We start from the raw sequence: 18,096 nt of genomic DNA, 5'->3' as shown, positions 1-18,096 counted from the left end.
CGACCCACTAGACCCCGCTTATGGTACGCCACTGTGTACAATAGATATCGGATTTTATTTACTCTTCGTAAATTATTAGTTGCGTATAAATAATTATTTAGAAAAAAGAAGTTCCTTTTAAGTTTGCATTTAAATATTACTTAGCACTTCCTTGCTTCGGGCAAATTAAACTCATTGATTGGGTCATTAAAGTCTGACGATGCACAGTAGATGTGTTCATCTACGTTTCATCAGTGGTTCCACTCGTATCTCCGGAAAAGAGGAAGAAAGGAGGACAGGAAGTAAACTGTGAAATTTCAATGTAGAAAACATGTCCTCTTAAGGAGTCGGCACCTTCTCGATCTCTTACAGGGTGTTCCAGGAGGAAAGGTCAATAATTAGGCACATGGCAGGAATGATCATTTGAAGCAAAAACTTCGTATGGACATATGCCCTATTCAGAATAGTTACCGGTACAGAACAAATTTAATATACATTGTTATTTATTTTCTTTGTTATTCAATACACCACCAGGTTTACACATGTACAACAGTTAGTTAACGCTACAACATGCACTTTACAAAGTTGTTGTTGTTTGTTGATGTGGTCTTGAGTCCAGAGACTGGTTTGATGCAGCTCTCCGTGCTACTCTATCCTATGCAAGCTTCTTCATCTCCCAGTACCTACTGCAACCTACATCCTTCTGAATCTGTTCAGTGTATTCATCTCTTGGTCTCCCTCTACGATTTTTACCCTCCGCGCTGCCCTCCAATACTAAATTGGTGATCCCTTGATGCCTCAGAATATGTCCTACCAATCGATCCCATCTTCTAGTCAAGTTGTGCCACAAATTTTGCTTCTCCCCAATTCTATTCAGTACTTCCTCATTAGTTATGTGATCTACCCATCTAATCTTCAGCATCCTTCTGTAGCACCACATTTCGAAAGCTTCGATTCTCTTTTTGTCTATTTATCGTCCACGTTTCACTTCCATACATGGCTACACTCCATACAAATACTTTCACAAAAGACTTCCTGACATTTAAATCTATACTCGATGTTAACAAATTTCTCTTCTTCAGAAACGCTTGCCTTGCCATTGCCAGTCTACATTTTATATTCTCTCTACTTCGACCATCATTAGTTATTTTGCTCCCCAAATAGCAAAACTCCTTTACTACTTTAAGTGTCTCATTTCCTAATCTAATTCCCTCAACATCAAACGACTTACTTCGACTACATTCCATTATCCTCGTTTTGCTTTTGTTGATGTTCATCTTATATCCTCCTTTCAAAACACTGTCCATTCCGTTCAGCTGCTCTTCCAGGTCCTTTGCTGTCTCTGACAGAATTACAGTGTCATCGGCGAACCTCACAGTTTTTATTTCTTCTCCATGCATTTTAATTCCTACTCCAAATTTTTCTTTTGTTTCCTTTACTGCTTGCTCAATATACAGATTGAATAACATTGTGGATAGGCTACAACCCTCTCTCACTCCCTTCCCAACCACTGCTTCCCTTTCATGCCCCTTGACTCTTATAACTGCCATCTGGTTTCTGTACAAATTGTAAGTGGCCCTTCGCTCCCTGTATTTTACCCCTGCCACCTTCAGAATTTGAAAGATAATATTCCAGTCAACATTGTTAAAAGCTTCCTCTAAGTCTACAAATGCTAGAAACGAATGTATCAGCTGTATTTTTGACACTTTCACTTCTCAGCTTCATCGCACATGTCACATTACAGCTGTTCGAATTCCTATGTTCGAATATCTCACCCTCAACTTCGATATATTTGTGCACTCTTGGCCTAACACGTTGTGTTGACGTCTGGGTGCCTCTGCACGCTTCCTAATGAGGGCAGGCGTCCATGATGCGACCAAGCAATTCATCTCGCGTATTCACCTTTCCTTTGTACAACTCATACTTCATCCAACATCATACTAATGGCATAAGGTCTGACGATCTCGTTGTTCTACCCCCACCAATCCAGCGATTAGTGTAAGTGGTTTCGAGATGTTCCCTCACAAGCCTGGTAAAATTTGGAGGAGCTCCATCATACAGGAAGTCTACATTGCAGTCCGCGTGGCCAAAGAAACGTCCTCAAGGTGTTCAACAAACGAATATTCCAAATAGTTCGAGAGCTTGGGTAGATGAGACACATACGTACCCACCACTATCCCAAAAACTAACGTACATTAAATGTATTTTTTCTTGGAAACCTTTCGGAGTTGGGCATAGGTTCGTATGTAATTCTTTGCTTCAGATCATCATTCCTTCACATCTCTGAATATTGACATTCCTCCTGGGACACCTGTAGAGTGCAACACAACGCAATGTTCACAGTCATATACTTTTGAATTCTGCTGTCCACTTAGGCTAATATGTCAAACTAGGAGACAAAGACCACCTTAGCTGAGTCCTAGGCTTCTAAGAGTAGCTTCCAACGGCTAATTTGAGGATGATTATAGGATGTCCATACAGTCGATTGCTGGGCTTGTATTGCACTTTAGACAAACATTTAAAAAATATAGCTTTCGAAACACGTTTGCTCAAATTCAATATTGCCACTCAACATAAAAAAGCGAACACATGAAAATAATGTAGTACAGCCATTAGCATGATCAAATGTGACGCTTTCTAAGTAAGTGTTATAAATGACATTATAACCGAATAACCGACTGTTAAATTTTGTTCCGTCGTGTTTGTTCCTTATGGTGACTATTACTCAGTAGGACATTTTGATGGTTAATTTGCTTGATTTCCAACAACACATTCTCAATCTTTCCCAGATTTTTAATTTTTAGTGTCAAATTAATATCACTGATATGTGAAAAATAACGTTTTTTGTGCGTATTTTCAAAATTTATTGTCTAACTCATTGGATTTAATCATACGATGATGTTGTCTGTGATCATTAATTCAAAGTACAGACATTCGTATTTATATTAAAAATTTAAAAAGATACACCTTACATATAAGGTGAACTTTACACTATCGTTTAAGCACCAAAGAAATCTACCATCAAATTTTTTGTGTTGTTAACTATCAGTTCTTTGAGATGCAGTTATTTTCGCGTACTTAGTATTAAATTTTAGCTCTCTTGGAACGACACATCCTCAAATTCAATGACTCAGTTACATCAAAAGTAGCAGTCTTAGAATCTTTTTCCTCTTCGATAAATTCCTATGGACAATCAAGAATGAACCCCAAACCCATGGATTTTTAGTCTGGCTCTTATCCGTGACTTGTCGCATTAAGTAGATTTCGATAACTGTGACAGTTAAAACTTTTGTTTAAATAAAGAGATTCAAGACAATGAGTACTCAAGAGTCCTGAAGAGAACGTTTCATGGTCCGAGTCTGCCACTGGGGTCTAACACTTCTCTGCGCAAGGGCGACGCTGTGGCTAAGTTTTGTCTCATTTCCTATAGAATACAAGGTGATTTATATTGGCTTGTAATTAGAGAAACTCGGCTAACGACGTATATCTTAGAGGGATTCATCCCACATAGAAGAAGGCTATGAATGCCTGGGACACTCCACAGCTGTACTATGAAAGCAGAAAACTGTGTCAATTTTATACTGATTTGACCTTGAAAGAAGTCATTTCTCGGTTGCAAAATACAAGGCAACGAGATCTATGTGTCACGAAGTTAAGGTTTGTTCTTCAAGAAACATTACTACCGAAGTTCGTAATCGACTCTCTTTACATTCACATCAATAATCCGTTAGCCGCATGATGGTATATGGCGGTACGTACTTCTGCTAACAGTAATTTGATCCTCTCTTACATGCTCCTTTTTACGAATGGCGCTTCGGAAGGGTGATTGTCGGTAAACCTCTGTACAAGCTCTAATTTCTCAATTTTTCTCGTTATAATCATGTCGCGAGACGTATATAGGAGAATGTAATGTTTGTCCGGCTCTTTCTCTCGGAATTTCCACAGAAAACTACTCTGTGACGCACATCCTCTCTTGTAGCGTTCACCACTGGAGTTAGTTGAGCATGTCTGTGATGCCCTCGCACCGACCGAACGATTGTATGATGAAAGGCACTGCTCTTCGTTAGAGCTTTGTGATGCTTTCATCTGTTTACAGGCATAGCCGTATATACGAACGAGGAAAAATTTTTGTTTCGTAAACAACTCATAACTTTTCGACATAGTCTCCTTCGAGGGATATTTACTTGGTCCAGTTATTCTCCACCTGAAAAATAGGTTCTCTCAAACTCTCGGAAATACTCGACTGCAAATGTCACGTCCTCATTTAATGAAAATTTCTTCCCAGGAAGCCAAAGTTGCTTTTTCGCCACTGTTATCGTTGATGTATGTGACAGTGCATTATCGTGGGGAAACAACACTTTTTTGTGTGCCAACCTTGGTCTTTTTTCAGCCAACACAAGTTTCAGACGGACCAACAATGAAGCATAATAGGGTCTAGTTATGGTTCTCCCTTTTGCTAAATAATCTATGAGAATTATTCCTTGGGAACACCCCCCCCCCCTCCCTCCCAAAAAAAAGAAAAACAGTGGTCATCACCTTACCAGGTGAAAAAATTGTCTTGGCCTTCTTTGGTGCACTTTCGCCAACAATTGTCTAGTGTTTCGCCTCTGGTGTGCAATGATGGATCCAGGCTTCATCAGTAGCCACAAATCGGAGCAGGTTTTCTTGCGGTTGCAACTAACATCTCCATACATTGTGTTCAAATGCTGTGCCGGATGCGCTTTTGGTTTACTCTGAGCAAATTGTGGCATCCACCTCGCACCCAGCTTCTTCATAGCCAATTCTCCACTTAGGATATGATGCGCTCGCTCAGCTGAGATGCCTACACTATCAACAAGGTCACGAATTTACGGTTTCCTTTGTGGTGACCTCAACTGGACGGCCGAAGCGCGCTTCGACTTCGGTGCTTGTCCAAAATGGTTCAAATGGCTCTGAGCACTATGTGACTTAACTTCTGAGGTCATCAGTCCCCTAGAACTTAGAACTAATTAAATCTAACTAACCTAAGGACATCACACACATCCATGCCCGAGGCAGGATTCGAAGCTGCGATCGTAGTGGTCGCACGGTTCCAGATTGAAGCGTCTAGAGCCTCTCGGCCACTTCAGCCGGCTGGTGCTTGTCAGACCACTTTTAAATTCATTAATACCAAAGTAAACGGTATTTATTTATGGTACAGAGTCCGCGTGGACGTCATCCAGTTCTGTTTTGACTTGTGCGGCAGTCCAGTCTTCAAATGAAAATGTTTAGTAACAGGACGAAACTCGGTTTTCTTCATTTCCACTCGCAGTCGACATCCTGACCTGTTCAGACCGCTGTTAACAATGAACCATACACTGTACATTGCTGAAATTCTTTATATGATCCTCGGAATAACCAAGCTCACCAAACATGAAGGCGCAACCGTTCGTGAAAATTTACCAGACTTACCAAACCACCCTCGCTCATGAGAAAATTTTTTCGAAACCATTGTAGGGTTATCTCCTCGCCGTAAACCGCGGTCCGTTATGTTTTTAAGGACTATATGTAATGTTATAAAATTCCATTCTTACAATAAACAAGTAGGCATTGTAATGGTGAGGTCTTCAGAAGAAAACCAATGACTTAACCCTTTCCTCCAGGACTGATCCAAACCTCCGCATGTCGCGTAGTTACAACCCTTACGCTCGCGCAGTCTTTTATCGTGCACAGGGAGATAAGTATTTTGAAGACAAAGGTCTGTGCATTTAGCTAGCCATTCAGTTACGCCTTCTGATATCACGTGTTCGCATATCCATGAGTGGCAAGCTACGTATTTAGCTTTAACAGTATAGTTGTAAACTCAGTCTTTCGGTTCTTCAGACTAGTATAATTTCTCTGTTAGGCAAGATGCTTGTCTGAACCACGCTAACAAGAAAAACTAGTTTTGCAGGCGACAGTAATGTAGTCAAGAAGTGCTCATCAGTATCATAATTATTCGTTAAAAGAGTAATTTTGAACTGAAAATACTTCAAGAAAGGAAACACCGTTTCTCGTCTGAAAATTACAAGCCGTAACAGCAGAAACTAGAAAAGCAAACTCGGATATCGCAAGACTATTTGGTTCTTGTGGAAATATGTTGCTAACAGACGTTTCGGGACACACTTCGTCCTACTAAATCGTGCACTTGCTCTTTGTATTTTTGTTACCTTAACCTCTCGAAAGCTAAACATTATTCGTTACCGAGACTAGTTTTTAAACAGGTGGCAGGCATCCTTTCTTCTTTATGTTTCTACATTTAAAAAATAAAATAAAAAAGAAAAGAAAATAGAGGAGATGGAGAGAGTGAAATGGTGGGACAGGGATAAGGGTGTTCAGCAGCGTTAGAGATAAATAATTAGAGCGCACCGCTTTACATTCTTTTAAATAACGCTGGTTGATGTCCGAGTAATATTTATTAAATGCTTTTAAGAATCAGTCACTGACGACTACGTTTTTTCAATGTGTCATATGAAACCGTGAAGAAGAATACGTTAACATAGTCGACTGTCTTGGCCGTACGAACATTTGTAGTAGTTGCAGTAAATATCAATAGATTTGGTATCCTGTATTATGTTGTCAGTGAGACAACACTGCCCTGTAACGAAATTACTGTTTGTTAACAAGATGAGGTCGTTAAGCAGATCTCGTAGCGCACCAATTAGCATCCGACACTGATTAAGCGACGCTCCTGCAGCTATTTTCGGACGAACTGTTGCCTCATATGGTACAGTGATGCCAACATTCGAGCGCGGAGGTGGATACAATTTCACTAAAACAGCACATTTGAGGGACGATGGTGAATAAATATTCATTAAATGTAAAGCAAAATTAGTTTGGAGGCCACATTCATTGTTTGTATCAATTACTCCACCTTAGCGTATTCACTGTCAAACAAGTTCACAAGGTTGCGTATTATGTTGGCTATTGTTTATAAACAGGATCGGTTTGCTCTATATAAATGCGAGGCCACACGCCTCTCACGTGTGAGAGTATGTTGCGCGAAGCGGTGAGATGATTGTTGTGGGTGATGGAAGACCATGAAAGATTTTATGAGGGATGCAACCGCGAAGGGCCCTTACGATGTATATTTCTGTGTGAATTCCATCACGTGGCAGGACCTAAAATAGCGTGCCAAGTAAGTAATGGTGCAAGTTTGACAGAAGGCAAAATATGTTAAAATCAATGTTATGTAGTGTAGAAACATGCCCTCTAATGATGTCAACCCCAACATTGTGATGAAGTAATCTTGTCAAATCACATTGTTTTTTATATATGTTGCTTTTTTTTTTTTTTGCTGGGCGTTAATCTGCCATTGAATCTTGAATGAGTGGGGGGACCCATTTTTCAGAATGACAGCCTCATATGTTTTGTCAGTCTGTTCAAAATGCTGTAAACAGCTCTGTGAAAAGTGTGGGTTAATGCTAAATTGTTTATTTTACTTACTGAAACAGCTGAGGTGCCAGAAGTAAAACTCATGGCTTCAGAGAAAGAAATTATGAATGTTGATAATGGAGAGGAAGCTTTTTACTTGCCATAGTGTCCTGTGACTTTCATTTAGATACATTTAAAATGGAGCTATAGGAGATTAATCTCTCTGTGGAATACCTGGAAGTTTCTTATGTAGTAGTTTAAGATTAGTCTTTTCATCTCCTTTGCAATGGGTAGGCTACAACAAAAGATGTTGTAATTCTTCTTTAAATTTCAATTAACTAAAAATACCAGATGAAAGGAATTGTTTTAACATTTATGGTACTGAGAAAAACACATACACATGTGTTACACACACTTGCACTTCATTTTGTTAAAACAAAAACTAAGGGTTCATCCCAGTATAGGCCATTTTGTATGTGAAGCAGTTCACAATAGACTGTATACAAATATTTTTCACTCTGTTCTTTCTCGTAGATGCAGTTGTCCTGCAGTATTCTGAGCTATCAGACTAATTAGTGACCGATTCAGCCCTATGGAAAAATGCCTGTGTCAAAAAGTCATTAGTTCCTAATTACAAAAAAGAGTTGTCCTAGTCTGAGTATTATCTGGCATATAATTTACGGCCAAAAAAATTTCAAGATTTGTTTTATTTATCACTACAGTAACTTCCTATTCAGTTTTGTTGTGTAAATATCCATTGTTGTATGTGTGCAGTTAAGGGAACTGCAACATTTGTATCTTACCTCTAAAAATATAACTACATGGACAGAAGAAAATGTTCAACTGAACCTACCGATACCAGGTGTTGACTACATCCCATAGCATAATGACGACGCATGTGAAACCTTCTTTTGAAAGTTTTCCAGGAACTGTTCTGAAAAGCATTGTACTCAGCTGTCAAATAACGTAAAAATTAATTTTTGCCTGAGTCTTTACATCTACTTGTATTGTCAGCAAACCACTGTGAAAAGCAAGGTATAAGGTACAAATACTTCTCATTATACTATTTATCAGTGTTTTTTTCCCATTTGTCACATATGGAATATAGGATAAATGATTGCTTAAATGCCTTTGTGTGCTCTAAACTTGTCTTCATGGCTATTGCTGAAGCAATACATAGAGGATTTTAGTATATTCCTAGATTCCTAATGAAAAACTGGTTCTTTAAATTCTATAAGTAGGCTTTTGTGAGATAGTTGGCATACATCTTCAACCGTCTCTCAGTTCTGGTGTTTCATTTCTGTGTGTCAAACAATCCTGTGGCTGTTCATGGTTCAATTCTTTGTATATGCCTAACATCAATATTCCTTGTTAGTGTTATTTGGCATGAGTGTCTCACACTTGAACAACATTCTGGTATGGGTTGTACGAGTGTTTGCAAGAAATTTCAGTAGCATCAAAGTGAGCCACCTAATAATTCTATTTCATATCCATGGAAACTGTTACATCCAGATATTGGGAAGAATTGATGGATTTCAATTATGACTCATTGATGTTGAGCCTTAGGATATGGTACTAAATTTTGTGAAATGCAAAACTGTTCATTTCTGTATGTATAAAGTAAACTGCTAATGCTTTGCAGTTCTTTGATATCCTATAAAGATTTGGCTGAAATGTGTGCAGCTTTTTTCAGGCAGAACTTCATTAGCTACAATTGCATCTTCAGGAAAAAAGTGTGAGTTACTGTATGTTGTTTGCCAAATCATTAATAAAGAACATGAACAATCAAGGTATAATTACTCTTATTACAATTTATTATTACCATTTATTACCAATTCTGTGTCATTGACCAGCAATAGCTGGATAGACTGTGCCAAAAATTACAAAACTGGTATTTTACAATACAAAGAGTACGGATATTACAACAAAATTTGAATAGTTTAAGCATTTTACTATAGATACATTTGATTTACCACTGATATTTTAGTCCTGACAGATTTACAAGTTTTGGTGAAAGTCCAGTAAATCCATTCACTTCCCTCACAGTCAAAAGTTTCCTGGATGGAGTGTAGCAAATATAGTTTTATGTGTCTTGAAAAAAGTTTTTTTAACCTCTCCAGTGGTAGGACATGCACCTCTTGAGAATTCTCATGGCCGGTGTCAGAAAGCTGTCTTTTTTTTTTTTTTTTTTTTTTTTTTTTTTTTTTTTTGGATAGTTATCAGGTTCCTATGTTTATGGTCTGTTTGTTGTGGGTAATGTGGTTGTGTATTTCGTGCCTCTTGCTAAAAGAATCTAAATTTTCCTTCAGATGAAGGAAGCTCAAAAATATATATGGCTGCAAACAGTCATTGGTCAACAGTGTTCCTGTCTCGTACTTGTTATAATAATTCTTACTGCCTTCTTTTGCAGTAATAATATGTCCTTGCAGCACAGTGAATGACCCGAGAGCTGGTGTCCATTGGTAATATGGCTATGGAATAGTGGATGATGTACAGTTAACAGACATTGGTTTGGTTCTTAATCACACTTTTATCTCCCAGGAGGTATACTGTGTGTGACAGTTTCTTAGATACATGCTCAGTGTGTCCATTCCATGTGAGTTTGTAGTCTGTTACGAAACCCAGTTATCTGACAGTTCCTACGTTTTTCGGATATATATATATATTTGCTGAAGCTGGATGTCATATGGTGAGTTTTGTCTGCATTTATTTTCATCTTATTTGTGGTGAACCATACCTTGGCCTTTTTCAATAGCATACCTGATTTCAGGACTGCTAGAGTTTGATTTTCCTTTGCAATAAGGCTAGTATCATCTGCAAACACCTTGGCTTAGATAATTTACAAAAATGAGAAAGGGGAGAGTGATTGTGATGGAAACTTGTGCACACTATATTCTAACTTCTGTTCTTGTTATGTTGCTCCTTGAACTGAAACAATCTGCCACCTCTTTTCTAATTATCACTGAAGGTTAGCTAGAGTAGCACCTCCCATACTATAGAATTGTAATTTTTTGCGCAGGATCATATGGGAAATACAGCAAATGCTTTGCTCAAATCACACAGTGTAAATGCCCATAACTCTCTTTCTTCAATTGCCAACATTGTGTTTCTTAATAAGTCAAATGTAGCAGTATTTGTGGACTTTCCCTTTTGAAAACGATGTTGTGCATCGTGGAAGAGATTTCCCTCAAAGTAATCTCAACATCAGACGTTTCATGATAGCTTCAGTCACTGTAGCCTACATTGGAATGATTGAAATTGGCGTATAGTTTGATACTTGTTCTGGATCTCCTTTTCTTTTTTTAAAAAAATTGGAACTGTTCATGCTGGCTTCAAGAAGTCTGAGAAGGCTCCTGCATGTAAGCAGTTGCTTATTGCTGTAGTTAATGGCCGAGGTATTTCATTGATAATTTTCTTCATGATGGTACATGACATTCCATAAGTGTCTACACTGTCTTAATGTTTATAGGCTTTCACTAGTTTCACTATGTCATTTGGTTGTACTTTTTTCCAACTTTCCATTTTGCAGTGGGTTATAGTTTTTTAGGAAACAACAGGATCCATGTCCAAGTCTGGGATTTCAGCTGCGGTGTTTTAAATAAGTTTAATAAAGTAGTAATTAAAATGATCAGAGGTAAAGTATTTGAGAAGGTGGTAGACTTTTTCCTGTGATTCTGTCATTGTTTTTCTTCTTGGCTCCCTCCACTTTTCTGTTCTTGGCCTTTAAATAATTACAATGAAGCATGTGTTTAGTTTAAATGTCTGTAGCTGCCTTGGAATGGGCATTAGAGATTGAGGTAATACTTTTCATGTTGGCTACTTCAGGTGTGTGCTGTGTCTTTTCTTAGACTATTTTTTGTTTTTCTTGTGATTTCCCCATATGACTTCGTAGGTATCGGTGGGAACATTTAATCAGATTTCATTTTCATTGTTTGGGGAGGGCAGCTTAAGGCTTTACTAGGCACTGTTTTGTAATTTCCTGATCCCAGGCAATATTAGAGACCGCAACTCTGAATGCCTTTAGATATATTTTTTTTTTACTTTGGCACAGCTTCTGTAAAACACACAGTTTGATTGTCTTGTATTTACCTGATGATTTTTCATAATCTGCATGTGTAGCTCCATAACTAGTGCAGTGTGGTCTGCTAGCAGCAGATTAGCTACATCTATTTTGTAATTTCAGCTGTGTAAGTTTGTGGTAATGGTATTGAGATAGGCGTCACCTTGTGTTGGAAGTCTATTTGCTGCAGAGAGACAATAACTATCAAACTTGAGAAAACACTCCCTTCTGCACTGCTATCACCTATGTGTCCATTAAAATCACCACACAATGCAACTGTTGACTTAAGATATGACGGGTAATGTAACCAACTTTCTATTTGGTGTAATAAAGTTTTCAAAATTTCCATTTGGTGAATAGTTCATAGAAACAATTATCATATTGATATCCATTAGGTCAACCAGCTAGTTTTAGATCAATATCTGAACAGAAGTTCCATAATTTCCCTGCACTGAGATTTATGTTGACATATAGACACACACCTCCATTTGAGGTAGATTCTTTGTACAATGGACTCAGCATCTCAAAGTATTCAATACATATGTAGTAACTGCCCTCTTCTTTTGCTAGCCAGTGCTCACATTTACAAAGCACATCCTGGCTTCACATAATCTACAGATATTGATAATATATCACATTTGATTTGTGGGCACTGTACATTAACACTGCATTTTGACTATGGGTTTTACTGTTTTGTGTTTGTAATGGTAGAGTCTACCATACTCCTGCACTGGACATCATGCAGAATAGAAAATGCCATAGTCCAACAGTTTTGGGGCTGTGTAGACCTATTGATTACTTTGTCCTTTAGTTCAAAGTTCCTTGGACCACCCCTGAAGTTCCAGCCCCACAATAAATGATTTACCTGACCATAATAGTCATATGGTAGTGACAAAGCCTCTCTATCAGTCAGATTTAATTAAGAAAGAAAAAATAAAATTTCACAGTATCACAGATGCTACCTTGTCCACGCTGTTCAGATAGAATTTACTGAATGAAAAATGAGACACACAGTAGATGATAAATTTAATTATTTCCTGAACGTATTCATACAGTACTATGAATTCAGTTTTCATATACAATGAGTCAGGGATTGTTATATTGTAAGTTGGGAGAGTGGGTGGCTAACATCTGGGATCAAATTATCCTCTGCAAGATGGAAAGCAGAGGATTGGCTCCAATCAAGACATACTGCAGACAGTAATACAAAATTTTCCATCACCCCATAAAGAGTTTTAGTTAAATGTGCTCAGGTAACCAAAAATTTTCAAGAACAAAGCAAAGATAATTTTGATCATAATAAGGCATGAAGTGAATGAACTCTGTAAAGCAATTGATACTGGTGTCTTTGATGATGATATTAGCAAGACTGATCACATTAAATTCAAATAATTCTCCACTGAATTCAGTGAATTCTTCCCAACAGTAGCTGAGATAAATTGTCAAAAGCAGATTAGACTTACATAGTCAGCAATGCATACACCAGCACCAGATACTGTTGAAGAGACCATAAAAATCACTAGATTGCTGAAAAGCTGAACTTCCCTAATTGTAATGGTATTTCAGCTGAAATACTGAAAATCTTGTTTTGACCTGCTAACACCCTTCTCGAGTTGGTTTTGAAATCAGCTACTGAGTGAATATGTATTTTCTGAAAGACTGAAGTATGCAGTAGTAACACCCTTTTATAACAGTGGAGATTAAAACATGACTTTTTTAGAGCTGTCTACCTTTTTCCTATATTCTCCGAAAGTTTTGAGACAGTAACTTCTGTCAAAATATTGAGAGAATAACCTTTTGACAAAAGCGCAGTTTGTCTTGTGTAAAGGCTTCTTTACTGAGGAAGTAGTAGATGACCTCATGAGCTCAGTTCCAGTAAAATTAAGCAATAAGAATTACACTGTTAACATTTTGTGTGATCTTGCTATGGCCTTTGATTGTGTAGATCATATTCTAGCTGTGAAACAACAACATCATGGTGTTAAAAGTCATTCCCCTTGCACAGATGGTGTATCTTTACAGTAGAAAACTGTGGGCTACATTAACAACTGATACCAAAGGAATGCAGCTTTACTCTATGGTTAAGTGATGGCATTCTCCAGAGGTAAACTAATCCCCCATTTGTAACTAGGGGGATGGGGAGGGGTGGGACTAATCATGAGGATGTCATTATTAGAGGAGAAACAAAACTGGCATTTTACGGATAATAGCATCAAATGTTAGATCCCTTAATCGGACAGGTAGGTTAGAAAATTTAAAAAGGGAAATGGGTAGGTTAAAGTTAAATATGGTGTGAATGAGTGAAGTTCGGTTGCAGGAGGAACATGACTTCAGGTCAGCTGAATACAGGGTTATAAATACAAAATCAAATAGGGTAATGCAGGTGTAGATTTAATAATGAATAAAAAAAATTGAAATGAGAATAAGCTACTATGAACAGCATAGTGAACACATTATTGTAGCCAAGACAGACATGAAGCCCAAGCCTACCACAGTAGTAAAAATTTATATTTCAACTAGCTCCACAGATGATGGAAAAAGCGGAAGAAATGTATGATGAGATAAAAGAAATTATTCAAATAGTTAAGGGAGACGAAAATTTAATAGTCGTGTGGAACTGGAATTTTGATAGTAGGAAAAGGAAGAGAAGGAAAAGTAGTAGGAGAATATGGATTGGGGTAAGGAATGAAAGAGGCAGCTTCCTGATAGAATTTTGCACAGAGCATAATTTAATCATTGCTAACACTTGGTTTAAGAATCACGAAAGAAGACTGTATATGTGGAAGAGACCTGGAGACATCGGAAGGTTTCAGATTGATTATATAATAGTAAGACAGAGATTTAGGAAACAGGTTTTAAATCGTAAGACATATCCTGGAGCAGATGTGGACCCTGACCACAATTTATTGCTTATGAACTGCAGGCGAAAACTGAATTAACTACAGAAAGGTAGGAATTTAAGGAGATGAGACATGTATAAACTAAAAGAAAAACAGGTTGTAGAGAGTTTTAGAGGTAGGATTAGGGAACAATTGACAAGAACAGGGGAAGGGAGTACACTATAAAAGCAATGGCTAGAATGAGTAACACAAGAGATACTGAATTTAATCAATGAAAGGAGACAATAATAAAATACAGTAAATGAAGCAGGTGAAAACGAATACAAACGTCTCAAAAATGAGACTGACAGGAAGTGCAAAATGGCTAAGCGAAAATGGCTAGAGGACAAATGAAAGGATGTGGAAGCATATATCACTAGGGGTAAGACGGATGCTTCCTACAGGAAAATTAAAGAGACCTTTGGAGAAAAGAGAAATAGCTGTATGAATATCAAGAGCTCAGATAGTAAACCAATCCTAAGCCAAGAAGAAAAGCCGAAATGTGGAAGGAGTATATAGAGTGTCGATATAAGGGCGATGTTCTTGAGGGCAGTTTTGTGGAAATGGAAGGGGACATAGATGAAGATGAAATGGGAGATATGATAATGCATGAAAAATGTGACAGAATACTGAAAGACCTAAGTAGAAACAAGGCCCTGGGAGTAGACAGCATACCATTAGAAAAATTGATAGCCTTGGGAGAGCCAGCTGTGACCAAACTCTTCCATGTGGTGAGAAAGATGTATGAGATGGGTGAAATGTCCTCTCAGACTTTAAGAAGAATATAATAACTCCAAATCCAAAGAAAGCGGGTGCTGACAAGTGTTGAAATTACCAAACTATCAGTTTAATAAGTCACAGTTGCAAAATAGTAACACACATTCCTTACAAATGAATGGAAAACCTGGTAGAAGTCGATCTCGGGGAAGATCAGTTTGTATCCCGTAGAAATGTAGGGGCATGCGAAGCAATACTGACCTTTCAACTTACCTTAGAAGCTTGTTAAGGAAAGACAAACCTACATTTCCAGCATTTGTAGACTTAGAGAAAGCTTTTGACACTGTTGACTCAAATAGTCTCTTTTAAATTCTGAAGGTGGCTGGGATAAAATACAGGGAGCGAAAGGCTATTTACAATTTGTACAGAAACCTGAAGGCAGTTATAAGGGTTGAGGGCCACAAAAGTGAAGTAATGGTTGAGAAGCAAGTGACAGGGTTGTAGCCTATCACCAATATTATTCAATCTGAACATTGAACAAGCAGTAAAGGAACCCATAGAGAAACTTGGAGTATGAATTAAAATCCACGGAGAAGAAATAAAAACCTTGAGGTTTGCCGGTGGGAGAACATGGAAGTGTTCCTGAAGAAGAGAAATTTGTTAACATTGAGTATAGATGTAAGTGTCAGGAAATCTTTTTTGAAGTGTAGCCATGTATGGGTTTGAAACATGGATGATAAACAGTTTAGACGAGAAGAGAATAGAAGCTAGGGAGATGTGATGTTGAAGATTAGATGAATAGATAATGTAACTAATGGGAGGTTGTTGTGGTTGTGGTCTTCAGTCCAGAGACTGGTTTGATGCAGCTCTCCATGCTACTCTATTGTGTGCATGCTTCTTCATCTCCAAGTACCTACTGCAGCTTACATCCTTCTGAATCTGTTTAGTGTATTCATCTCTTGGTCTTCCTCTATAATTTTTACCCTCCATGCTGCCCTCCAGTACTTAATTGGTGATCCCTTGATTCCTCAGAATATGTCCTACCACCTGATCCCATCTATTAGTCGAGTTGTGCCACAAATTCCTCTTTCCCCCCCAATTCTGTTCAGTATCTCCTCATTAGTTACGTGATCTACCCAACGTGATCTACCCATCTAATCTTCAGCATTCTTCTGTAGCACCACATTTCAAAAGCTGCTGTTCCCTTCTTGTCTAAACTATTTATCATCCGTGTTTCACTTCCATACTACTCAGGAGAGACTGCCTTAATGAAACACTGTCCATGTAGGTGAGGGGGTTTGTGTGATCCAGTGAAGTGGAGGGCTATAACGGCGGTAGTGTAACTACCAGCACGGCTTCATAAGTAGGACAGGTCTCCATAGAGGATCCAGATGAAGTGTGTCTCGCAACGTCCTGTCTAGTGTTCTGTCCTGTCGTATTTTATTCTTTCCTATACTATCCCATCCCATCCCATCCCATCCTACACTCTCCCTTCCTTTCATTTTCCTCTCTGTGACTGTGTGGCAGCAACCACAGTCCCCTAATGTGGACAGTGGAAGATCCTTGGAAACCAGGACACCGGTGATGTACACAGGCCTTACTGTGAAGGGATGGATAGCATTCCGAAGTTGCGGTGAAGACAAGCTAAGGGGTAAGGCCCTGAAATAAAACCTTGGCAGGTGTCCAGGCCATGAGATGGCAGCCCCACCAGGGAACTCAGGGGCTGTAAGCGAAAAACCCACACCACCAAAAAACACATCACAGAAACTAAAAGGAGAAACAGCTGGATTCTAAGGAAATGACCTTTGACATGAAAAGGAAAACCAGTATTTGTTTTTGGAATGTAAGGACGTTGAGGGAGGCAGGAAGGCTGAGACATGTTGAAAAAGAGATGGAGAACTATTGAATAGATATATTGGAACTAAGTGAAATAAGGTGGCCAGAATCTGAGGAATTCCAAACACAAAATGGTGGAGTGCTGCTGTATGCAAGTCAGACAGGTGAGCATGCGATGCATATGAATGGTGTCAGGCTCTTAATATCTAAAAGCAGCAAGAAGAACTTACTGGAGTGGAAACCAGTCTCAGAACGGATAATAACCGCACACTTTAATATAAATATGTGGTATGTCACTGAAAGTCAATGCTATGCACCTACTGAAATACCTGAAGGAGAATTAAAATATGCATTTTATACAGAGCTTAATGGAGTCTTTAGACAAACAAATTTTAGGGATGTAAAAATTTTAATGGGCGACTTGAAAGTAAAAGTTGGTTCAGAAAATTGAAGGGCTTGAACATATCGTGGGTGTGCATTGCGTGGGAATCAGAAATGTTAATGGTGACCTGTTGATAGATATGTGTGCTGAACATGACCTAGGCACATTGTTTCCACATTGTAACTGCCTTAAGATAATGTGGGTTTCTCCAGGCCACATTACTGAAAATCAAATAGACCACAAAGTCATAAATCGCAAGTTTTGACACTCTCTGATAGGTGTCGGAAACAGAAAAGGGGCAGACGTTGGAAGTGATCACCTCCTAGTTTTGACAGGATTTAGACTAAAGATAGTGGCAAATAGAGCCAAGCTCAATCACAGGAGCAAGAAAATAGATGTATGGCAAGGTTTAATGACCAACAGATCAAAGAAACATTTGCCCTTGAACTACAAAACAGATTCCAGGTCCTCTCTGAAGAAAACTTTATGGAAGAGGGAATTGAAATAGGTTGGCAAAAAACAATGACAATTGTTTAGATGTGGGAGAAAAAATCTTAGTATTTAAGGCACATCAAAGGAAGGAGTGGATCTCTGATGCTATATGGAATGAAATTAGCCACAGGTAAAATTAAAACTTGAGTTAAATCTTTGTGAGACACGAATGCAGAAGAGCAAAGTGCATAAAGAATACTTGGATGTGAACAAAAAAGGGAAAATATGTCTACGTTGAGATAAAAGGAAGTGTATAGATGAACATGCAAAGTTATCAGAAGAGGCAGCAAGGCAAGGAAATATGAAAGAGCTCTACAATATAACCAAACAGTTGTCAATGAAGAACTTCAGGCATGAAGGACCAGTTAAGAACAAGGATG

The 18,096-nt window shown here is 38.4% G+C and overlaps 1 protein-coding gene across 1 annotated transcript in view; it reads left to right on the top strand.

The window, feature by feature from the left end:
- Positions 1-6,952: 6,952 nt before the first annotated feature.
- LOC126272370 (GATOR complex protein NPRL2-like) overlaps positions 6,953-18,096 on the top strand; it is a 90,303-nt gene continuing 79,159 nt past the window's right edge. Inside the window, exon 1 of the mRNA XM_049975182.1 lies at positions 6,953-7,114. Coding sequence (XP_049831139.1) covers positions 7,007-7,114 — 108 coding nt within the window. The 5' untranslated portion in view covers positions 6,953-7,006. The remainder of the gene's footprint in view (positions 7,115-18,096) is intronic.

This window comes from Schistocerca gregaria, chromosome 1 (assembly GCF_023897955.1).
Source record: "Schistocerca gregaria isolate iqSchGreg1 chromosome 1, iqSchGreg1.2, whole genome shotgun sequence".
Taxonomy (NCBI): Eukaryota; Metazoa; Arthropoda; class Insecta; order Orthoptera; family Acrididae; genus Schistocerca; species Schistocerca gregaria.
This window is presented reverse-complemented; position numbering and strand designations above follow the sequence as displayed.